Consider the following 10,753-nt stretch of genomic DNA (forward strand, 5'->3'; position numbering starts at 1 on the left):
ACGGCTCTATTGCAATGGTCTTCATGAAGAACTTTCTGTGAGTGAGCGCTGGGCGCTATCTCCTCCCAGGTGGCGGCGGCCGAGCGGCCGCCATTGGCCGCGGGGCGCCTGCGGGCGGTGGCCTGCGGACTCCCTGCCATCTCAGAGGTCGGTGGCTAGCTTGGGCGGCCTCGGCTTCCTCCCTCCCCCCCTGCCCTCTTTTAAAGCGGGTGCGTGGCGGGGGGGCTGGCGGTTAAGTTAGGAGGGCCAAACCTGGAGCAGCGGGCTGGCGAGGCAGGGACGTGCTCGCTGCGGCCGTTCTCCTCCCTGGTGCACGGAGCGGGGAGTCAGCCTCGGTTAACAGGGGGCCTTAATAAGGCCTTGGATACCGAGGCGAGTCGGGGCTGGAAGAGGGAGTGCGTGAAACGTTTCTTCCCCTGGAAGGCGATGCCTTGCTTAGAGGAGGGAGAGGACCTGCTGTGTGGATTACGAGTCCCGTAGGTTCTTAGTGCAGTGTTGCTTCCGTGGGGGTGCGTTTCCCAGTGGTGGTCATGTCGGTCCTTCTTTCCCTAAGGTGGTGGTTCCTGTTGTCCATGTCAGCCTCTGCATGCTTTTTGTCTCCCAGTTAGGTGATTGTCAGGCAGTGGAGGCGGGGAGAGTGCAGAAGATGTTCATAGGGCAGCGGGGACAGGCCTTGGGAACCATTGGGATAAAGTATCTGTGGTGTTTTGCACGTGCTTTCTCCAGCTTCTGTGTATTGGGAATACAGTTCTGTTTGGAGCTATTATAGTTACTAGTAGAAGTTTTTAGGCCATTTTCTTATGGCTGGTATGCTGATAGCTTCATGTCAGCCTTGAAAACAGTTCTGAGTAGCGTGGTTCATGGGTCATGCTACAGATGTCAAATGAAGCTTCAAACATAGTAGTTTAAGCCTCAGCATTAAGGGTTCAAATACCTTCTTTTCCACAAGTACATGCATTATGTTATTGTCTTATCGTGAACTGCTTTCTGTTTCTTCTTTGGTGTTAGTGTCTCAGTTCCTCTCTGTGTTTGGTACAGTGCAGGAACAGAACATCGAATGGTGGAGTTCATTATAAATTTGGGATATTACTGATCATACCAATATTAATGGTTTGTCTTGAATTTGCATGCTAGGGCTTGGTCTCTTCCTGTAGTTGCTGTTGCAGTAGCCATGCTGGATGCACACGATGAAAGATGTCTAGTACAATTTAAAAAAAAATCACTGATAACAGGCTAATGTTTTAGGTTCTTGTAACTCAAGAAAGCTACTGCATGATGTATCAATATGAAGTTCCACAGACTTCTTGCTGAGCTTAAGACCCAAGTTCACTGTATGGGTTAGATGAGTGGAATCTCCTTCTGTGACTGCGGTGCAGCAGGCAGCTGGTATTAAATGTAACAGACTTGACTGAATTCACTCCATTTTCTTTCTGTCTTTTTTTTTATATATGTAAAATAATATGATGTCCTAGTAAAGTCAGTAGAAATCATCATTATGTGGCTGGATTTAATTCTTTGTAATAATTTATTTTGAAGAAAGTTGTGGTAAGTACTGGCTGGTAGGACTGTATTTCACAGTGTTTTATTGTAGTGTTAGTTTTCACTCTGAGATTTTCTTACAAAACAGTATTTGAGGATTGAGTCTAGATTTGATAAAATTATCTGTCTTATTTAATATAATCATAAAGTGATTTTAAGCAAGTAAATTTTTTTTAAGGTGACATAGTGCTTATAAGGTTCAAAAAATTATTGTGCTTTTCAGAACATACGATGACTGTGAAGTACGTCCAGGACCCAATCTGAACATGATTGTAGGTGCTAATGGAACAGGAAAGTCAAGCATTGTTTGTGCCATCTGCCTGGGACTGGCTGGAAAACCTTCTTTCATAGGGCGAGCTGATAAGGTAACTATGAACTTTTGTAATCTTCATGTTTAATCTGAATTTCATTAAGAGCCCTGTCCAGTGGAGGAGGCGGGGAAAAAGACTGTCTTCCTTGCTGTGCTTTATTTTATAAAAAGTAATGTGTCCAAACTGTAGAATAAACTGGTCCAGAAACAAAGGCTTTTACCAAAGGGGTTTTGTCTTACTTAACTACTTGTTGTCTTGGCTGAATTATGAAGTGGAAACACCTGAGTTGTGCTAAAAACTGAGTAGACTGGAGGTTATATTTGAAGATGTCTAAGCCTCCACAGTGCGGTAGGAAAATGCCACCTAATGCATAAATAACATTTGATCAGAAATACCAACTAAAGGAGAAATAAAATAAAAAAAGTCTAACTTAAATTTCTGAGTATATAGAACCTGTAGAAATAACATATCCTTAATGTGTCTGAGAATTTCTCTAAAAGCATGGAGGCACTAATTATATTTGAAGATGTCTAAGCCTCCACAGTGCGGTAGGAAAATGCCACCTAATGCATAAATAACATTTGATCAGAAATACCAACTAAAGGAGAAATAAAATAAAAAAAGTCTAACTTAAATTTCTGAGTATATAGAACCTGTAGAAATAACATATCCTTAATGTGTCTGAGAATTTCTCTAAAAGCATGGAGGCACTAATCTTTGATTTAAATGGAAGTTGGATTGTTTTGGGTTCTACTATTATTTTCTTTTTTTGCTCCCAAGAGATCATGTGTTGACATTATAGTAGGAAGTTTGTATTGTCAAATTTTTAAGTTTTGCTCTTGCTTTCTTGGGTATTCTGGTTGGATGGAATATATTTCAGTAGATCTTTGGAGCACTGAATCTGGGAACCTAAATGATTGTATGTATTCTCTGGTTGCAGCTCAGTCTTGAGCAAATGTAAATATGGAAATTGACTGCATGGCAGCACTGTGTGTTGGTATTTTTATTGGCTTTTCATGTTTATTTTTATACTATTAGAATTGGCAGTTCTATTAGTACAGATATTTGGTAATGTCTTTCATTTGTATTGCCTTTGTTCTCCAAATTCATGAGAACTTGTTCCTCTCTGTGGATCTGCTGATTATAATTTGTTCAGTTTTAGAGGTTGAAATTGACCAGAAATTGTTAACCTATGGAGGAAGTTCTAATGCTGCTAGTTGATGAGGAAGATAATAGTGTCTTCCTTTATTTTTAGTTAATACACAGCCAAAATAAATTTTAGTTTTTAATTGTAAGTTTTCAATAAAATATCCCATTACAACAACTCTATTATACAAATACAAATGTTTTTGTAAGAAATTTAATACAGTGTTATTTTGCAATAATAACTTCTACAATTAATTTTGTAGGTTGGTCTCTTTGTAAAGCAGGGGTGCTTGAAAGGTGTAGTAGAAATTGAACTGTAAGTAGTAAAATTGTATTTCCTCATGCATTTTTAATTAGATTATTTCCCCACACAGTCGTTCACAAAGTTGTGAAAAAAAAATCTGGTGTACAGAGTTGTGTCTTTAAGCTGGTGATTTACTTTTTTCTTTTTTTTTTTACCCAGACTTCAGAATTAGGTTAAAGGTTAAATAGGTAATAAGGTTAAATAATTACTGCGCAAGAAATAAGCAGTAATGGCTGGTCTTGATTTTGCAACATTGATGTATATGGTGTGTTTAGCTTTTGATTACATTTAAGGTTCAGATGATTCAGATAGTCAGTACTGCCATCATGACGTACTAGTTGGAAATTATTTTTGAAGAAAAAAAGACAAAGTCTAAACTTTAAAACCAAATATTCTGCCTTCACTTTCTTATACTGATAGTGCTGGTATGAGGGGCTCCTCTACATTCTTACTGAAAACATCACATAGTGAAATAAAAGAAGAAAAAAAAAGTAGATTTGACTAATTTTGGCTAATGCAATCTTCTAGGTAAGCTTTTGCAAAACAGAGCAACTGAAAATCATTTGGACTTACTCTGTAAAGTTCCATCAGTAACTTGTGGTTATAGGGCAATATTACATGCTTCCTGTAAGTATTTTTTTTTTTTTAACAACTAAAGAGTGACTATCCTAATAGAGTTCCTAAATGGGTGCTTTTTTGTGGAGATCTTAGCATGAAGCTGCAATAGCACAGGTGGTTTTGATAAGCCTTAACCTGATCTGTTTGCCTGAACTAAATAGAACATAGAGCTAACCAACTGATTCAGAGCCTGAGTTAATTTGTATAACAGTTGGACACCCTGATCAGATTGTATAAAAAGAAAATTGTGTTAAGGAAAAAAGATATACTGGAACAGGTCTCTGAAAAAATCCTATTCACTTTCGTTCTTGTGGGAGTGATCAAGTAAGACATTCTTTGGAGACTGGCCAAGCAATGGGTCAGGAGGTAGGATGTCTTTTGGGTAGACAGTGTGATTGTTTCAACATAGATACATCCCAGTGTTGCTTGAAAGTCTGAAGAGAGACTTGCAGTATGTGAAGACTTAGCGTTTTTACTGTAGTGGTTGCAATGTAATTCAGTCCTTTGTCTAATTGGTAGAAAATATTTAAATGCACCATCTAGGGTAAGACAGCAATGATGCAGAAGACTTTAACATTTGAGTTCTGTAAGCATGCACTGTCTTGGTTGAATTTGGCCCTTGGATTGTAACTAAAATCAAGAGTTACAGTAGTAAAAAGTCCTTAATTTGATAAAAGAAAGGAGCATGGCTTTGTAGGTCTTTTGAAGGCAGTCTGGTATATTAAAATAAGGTAGTGGATACTTGTGAGGAAGCAGTCATACAGTCTTCAAGAAGTAGGCTCATATCCCTGTGACACTTACTGCAAATGCTGGAAGCTGTTGAATTACTCACTTCTACTTTGATCTCTATTCTTAAGTCTCCTAAGGTACCCAGCCTCCAAACTGTTATGAGCCCTTATCCTCCATCTTTAACAATATGCTGACTGAACAGGCACTAGAAAATTTCTAAATCAAAATGGTGACCAAAATTTCAAGAGTTTATGACTATCTCATTGCTCATTTGTTATTGATGCATCTTAACCAGACTAAATTTTTGAAGATAAGTGTTGAGCTAGAGAACTAAGTGGACAACTGATGCATCTTTGCTGTTCTTTAACAGCAGAAAATGAAAACAAATTAGAATTTTTTCATACTGTATGATACTATTTTTATTCCCAAATGGAATGTGTATATACAGCTTATTGATGTAGTTCTGTATACTAATATTTTTTACTTTAAAGACGTAGCATTAGTGTGCACCTCCTACATACCAATTTTAAAACTTACTAAATGTCATATAAAAAAGTACACTTTTATGTAAGCTATTCATATCTGTAACAACTTTTAAATGGTTCATACATTCAGCATGAGTATGTCATTTATATAAATAACTTCCTCTGAGTTAAGATTTGCAGATATTCTTGATGTTTTCTGTGTGAGATTAATTCATCACTGAAGTACTGGACACTTTCTGAAGCATAAAATGTGAATCTGCTGCTACTGTCCAGTTAATTTATGTTAAATATTTAGATATCTAAAAGTTTTAATACCATAATTCTAACATACTTTGACACTTGGTAACCTTTGCATATTCTCAAAAGTGTGAACACTTCTTTTTATTGATCAGGTCTAAGACACCTGACAATATCATTATCACACGTGAGATTCAAGTGGTGAACAACACATCAGCATGGTTTATCAACAGAAAGCCAACAACCCTGAAAACAGTAGAAGAGCAGATTGCAGCCTTGAACATCCAGGTGGACAACTTGTGCCAGTTTCTTCCTCAGGTATGAATGAATTTTGAAAGACAGTGGGTGCAAATGGAGTGTTATGTTTTGAGAGGGTTTTGTTGCTTCCTAGCTTTTGTAGCACTTCAGCGATTTAATGGAACAGCACAAAGAATGAGAGGGATGAGGTAGCCATACTGGTGTGATGGTGAAAGAAAGGAGGAACTGTATGACCTTTAACGCTCACTATTTGGATGGTTTTGTACCTGCTGTCAGTTGACACGGGAAGGAAAGCGGTTGATGTTCCCCACGTTGGTGCTTGAGTAGCAGCACTAGCAGTGGTATCTCTCTGTGCTGTCTGTGCTGCTGTAGGGATGTTCTTACACAACAAATCTGTAGGAAATTTTTATGAGGTCTTGAGATCTAGCGCTGTCTCTGTACCTTTACCTGCATGGTTCCTGTAGTTCTGCATCCCTGACTTTCCCAGTCAATCCCTGCATGCACTTTTCTCTGGTTATATCCAGTCAGTTCCTTAGGATTGGATCCTGTACTTCGTAAGTGAATGGGGAGAGTTGTCTGGATTTCCTTCTCCAAAAAATAAACAGTCCTACTAAATGGCTCTACAGTTGCAACAGAGACTGCTACTAGAGCCTTTTTGGTAACATCTGTGGCTCAACAGTTTCTTGGGCTTAGCATAGGGCTTAAAGACATTTAGGATCAAATTATGTACAAGTAAAATCATCCTGATGGAAAATAGCTCCTAAAGGAGAGAGAAGATTAAAGAATGCTGCAAGCAGTTTCCATATCTGAATCCATGCTCAGGCACGTCAGGATTTCTGGGCAGATAACTAAGTGGCCTCACAATTGCACCTTAAAAAAAATTATGGTGGGTTCTTTCCTAAGGCCTTCCCAGTTCACGTGGATCATCAGGGATGGTAGTAAAAGGAAACCTTATCAGAACCTTACCAACCATGGGTTTATTGTTCTATTCAAGGAGAAGTGCCTTCAAGGAGACATGCTGAAAAAGATTAAAATTTAGAAAGCTAATAGTGCAGAAACAAATACTTTGGTGTTTGCGGTTTTTTTCATTTACATATTCACAATATTTGTTTAGAGTAGAACTTTCTGCATACTCTGCCAACGTAACTTTTGTATTTAAACCAGCTTTTTTCTTTAGTACATAAATGTCAGTTCCGTGAATATTACTGTGTTAAAAGTTCTGGTTTATTTGCTTTCTGCCACTGTAGCAGTGGCAAGCACACCTTTCACTCCAGTCTTGGTTTTGAGCTGTTCCTCTGCCTTGGACAGCAGCAATGCTTCCTGATACCCTTGGCTGCTAGCCTTAATAATAACTTCTACATTGCTTAACTTTGGAGTTAATCATAGCATTTATGCTGGGAAGGTGTAGCTCAGCAGCCTGAGAACCTATATTAAGAATACGGTGGAATAAAACCTTTAATTGTCTGTACTAAACTGTCTTGTTCAGAAGAATGATAGCCAATTAAAAAATAATGAACCAACCCATGTCCTCAAAAGCTGCCAAACAGCCAAGAACATATAAGATTTAAGCTTAAATCATTCCAGAACAGATCCAAGAAAACCATGTATGAAAAAAGTTTAGGAGGGTTCGGTTCCTACTTTGAGATGGTCATCCTATGCTTAACTTAACTGTGCCAGAGCTATCTGGCATAGAACTGTAAGTCAAGTGATGTTTATGAGAAGTAAGTTGCAGTATTTAAATCCAGTATTACTGTATTGCACTGTTCTAACTAATACTGTATTTTTGTAACTGTTTTTTTATTTTGTAGGACAAAGTTGGAGAATTTGCAAAACTGAGTAAGATTGAGTTGCTTGAAGCCACCGAAAAATCCATCGGTCCTCCAGAAATGTACCAATTTCACTGTGAACTGAAAAACTTCAGAGAAAAGGAAAGAGAACTGGAGGTAAACATGCACATTATAGAGACAGAACAGTGACTGTAGGGAAATTAACATAATAAAATTTAACGTGAGATCTTACAGAATTAGAAGGTAGTATTACAAAGTCTGCAGTAGGTTGATGTTACCAAATCATGCTCGTCATCTCTCAGAATTCATTCACTCCAACACTCACATGCTTGTAAGCATGAAGACATATGTCTGCAAGTGGTCTGGATGCAGAGGACAAGTGACAGCTGTTGTCAAGTACTCATCACTTTTCTGGGATTCTTGACTGGCAACAACTTTTCTGGACAGATCTTTCAAGCCTTTTAGAAGTCATCGGCTGTTATAGGGTGGTACTTTGCTTTAATCTTGCTGACTTCAACTTCCATAAATTATGGACAAGATTGTTGTCTGCTACCTGTTTTTCCTGGTTTGGAATATTAACAGACAACAAGGAAAAGGGAGAGTGTATGCAATAGGCTGCAACCTTGTTGCTGTCCTGGTTTTAGGACGCAGGGTCTTTCCCTGACAGTTACTTTTACCATGATCTTACCAGAGCGCAGGCTTAGCGATCTTTGCAGAACTAATGTGTTCCTTGCTGTTACTGCTGGGAATGGTGTCCTGGGAACAGTGTTCTGGGAACACTGTCTGTTGTTAGCCATACAGGCCATTCTTTTAATCCTTTGTTCTGCTGTTTCTTCTTGCGCTTGTGCGCATGCATGCATTTCCACTCATACATACTACATTCACATACCTACCTTAATGTTTCTGTTACAAATCTCTACAAGATCTTTCACAAGCATTTTTGCTACTTTTATTTATCAAAAACAGTTATGGTGGTTAAGAAACCTCTAGACTAATGGAGGCTCGAGCTGTAGGGAGTAACTTCCTGCGAAAATAAAAAAAAAAAAAATTTCTTCAGATTAAGATTTCTGTTTAAATTAGATTTGTTTTCACGGAAAGTATGTGATAAATGTACTTGAAAAAGCTGGGCTACTATTCCTAGTTGGGTTGTTCCCCTCTAATTACTGCTGTACTAAAATGTCCTCTAGTGTTAAATTTCTGCTTTAGTGTACAGGTGAGGTGTGGACTATTTCTGAAAAGTGTTTTCACAAAGTAGATACTGTAAAACATGAAAATGTATATTCTTACAGAACTTGTGCAGAGACAAAACTAACTCTTTGGAGAAAATGAAACAGAGGATTGAACGATACAAACAAGATGTTGAGAGATACCATGAGCGCAAGCGCCATTTAGACTCAATTGAGATGCTTGAAAGGAAAAGGCCTTGGGTGGTAAGTTTTTGTTTTCTTTTCAGTGTTTTTTCTTACCTAATCCATTTTTCCTAATACTGCAATATTAGAAATATGCCAAAAGTTTCTTTAAAAGAAATTTGACCAGAGTAATTTGAATATCATTACAATTGCTTGGTGCAAATAGGCCAGGTCTTGAAATACTGTTCTTGGCCTAACTTTCTTGCATATGTAGCTGGACTGAAGAAGTTGCTTAAGAAGTAACTTAAGTAGTTACTGCCCATTTAGGAAAGCCAGCAATATGGGCTAAGAGCAGTACTCCTTTATTCTTTGCAGACACAACGGGCTTAATTTAAGCTGTGCCAAGCCAGTTCGACTTGCTTCTTCCAGCTGTAACTTTTTTTTTCCAGAACATGTTTTTTGGTGTTTTTTTTTTCTTAACATGTTGCCTTCCCCCTTTGCTAATTTTAATTTATTAATTGAGGTTTGGTGTGCATGACATAAATCATGGTGAATACAGGTTGCCAATCTCAAAAATGTTGGCATTTGGAGAGATGGAAATTTTAAACAAATCTAAAAGAGCCTAGAATCAAGGATAGGTCATTTATACAAAACAATAAGTCTTTCTGAACAGCGCTTTGATGATTGTAGTGTAGTTTAATGTTGAATGGTCAGTCAGATTACATTACTATCAACAGTTTAAGCTGACATGGATTTTATTACATTGAAGCAATATGTTGTTTGTCTTGTTTGCAAGCTTTATAGAATTCATGAAATACAGATACAGAACTTATGAAAACTTACATGTAATATGAGTGGAGAATGCAGAAAACTTTTGTGAGGTATATGTAATATTTATGGAGAATGCAGAAAACTTTTGTGAGGTATTTTGTTGCAATTTTGCAAATAACAAAGCCTCACATGGGCATACAAAGAACTTTGTCCCTTGTATCAAGAAGAGCAACTGGATTCAGGGGATGTACCTTCACTGCCTTCAAACCTCTGTGCTAACAGCACAGAGGGATATAGGAGCAGCAGTTGAAATAGATGGATGGTGGTGCTAAGGAGATGGGCTGTATGCTCTGTGCCGTTAGGATTGGACTTCTGCCCTCTGAATGATGCAGATTTTTTGCTACCACACATGCATTAGCCTGGCTTAGTTAACAAGAAGAGAGAGTTATTTTATTATGAGAGATGTAGGTCTTGCGTAGTTAATGTATACTGATTGTTCTCTACTGTAAGATATTTGCAGATACAGAACTCTGAAGGCTGGTTGGAAACTGGCTGGGGGAAACTAAGTTAAGAATCTTATCTGCTGTCAGTTAAATTGCCTTCCATAAGTTTCAGAATATTGCTGTTAGTTATGTGTTTTTTAAGCAAACTTAGACAGACTTCTTCACACCTTACTCTTCACTGCTGTCTTCTAGACAGTTTACGTTGCTGAGTATATTACTTTTGGTGGGTGCACTCAATGGGGAGAAATTTAACTTTTTAGCCACTGAATCCATAGAAACAACTGTGTTTTGACACCTGCGTGAAGTTCTGATTTGTAGTACAGAATCAGTAGTGTGTACCAGGTTGTTTACCAGAAGTCACTTGCCTGTGGATAATCTACAGTTGAAATCAAGGGTCATCAACATAATTGTTTTACTAGGTAGAAGATATTTGACCTGTAGGCTGCAACAAAATTTCACATTCCATTGTGACCTTCGGTGTACAAGACTGCTGCTATTTTGTGGTTTGTCAAATCCTTCTGATAGATCTCTTGGTATTCTCCTATATTGCAAAATAGGAGTTCTTAGACCATGGGACTCGCTTTGAGAAACCTGGTCTACTGGGGGCTGATGGGGTCCATCTGTCAGAGAAGGGGAAGAGCATCTTGGGTCATAGGCTTGCCAAGCTGGTGAAGAGGGCTTTAGAGATGCCGGGGGAGGGGAACCTCAATCCATCC

The 10,753-nt window shown here is 38.2% G+C and overlaps 1 protein-coding gene across 1 annotated transcript in view; it reads left to right on the forward strand.

Moving 5' to 3' along the window:
* The first annotated feature begins 6 nt into the window (after window positions 1-6).
* Window positions 7-10,753, forward strand: part of SMC5 (structural maintenance of chromosomes 5) — a 52,150-nt gene continuing 41,403 nt past the window's right edge. The window contains exons 1-6 of the mRNA XM_009285267.2: window positions 7-37; window positions 1,763-1,904; window positions 3,260-3,312; window positions 5,525-5,687; window positions 7,436-7,570; window positions 8,704-8,844. Of these exons, the coding sequence (XP_009283542.1) occupies window positions 15-37; window positions 1,763-1,904; window positions 3,260-3,312; window positions 5,525-5,687; window positions 7,436-7,570; window positions 8,704-8,844 (657 nt within the window). The 5' untranslated portion in view covers window positions 7-14. The remainder of the gene's footprint in view (window positions 38-1,762; window positions 1,905-3,259; window positions 3,313-5,524; window positions 5,688-7,435; window positions 7,571-8,703; window positions 8,845-10,753) is intronic.

Source organism: Aptenodytes forsteri, unplaced genomic scaffold (genome assembly GCF_000699145.1).
Source record: "Aptenodytes forsteri isolate BGI_AS27 unplaced genomic scaffold, ASM69914v1 Scaffold151, whole genome shotgun sequence".
NCBI lineage: Eukaryota > Metazoa > Chordata > Aves > Sphenisciformes > Spheniscidae > Aptenodytes > Aptenodytes forsteri.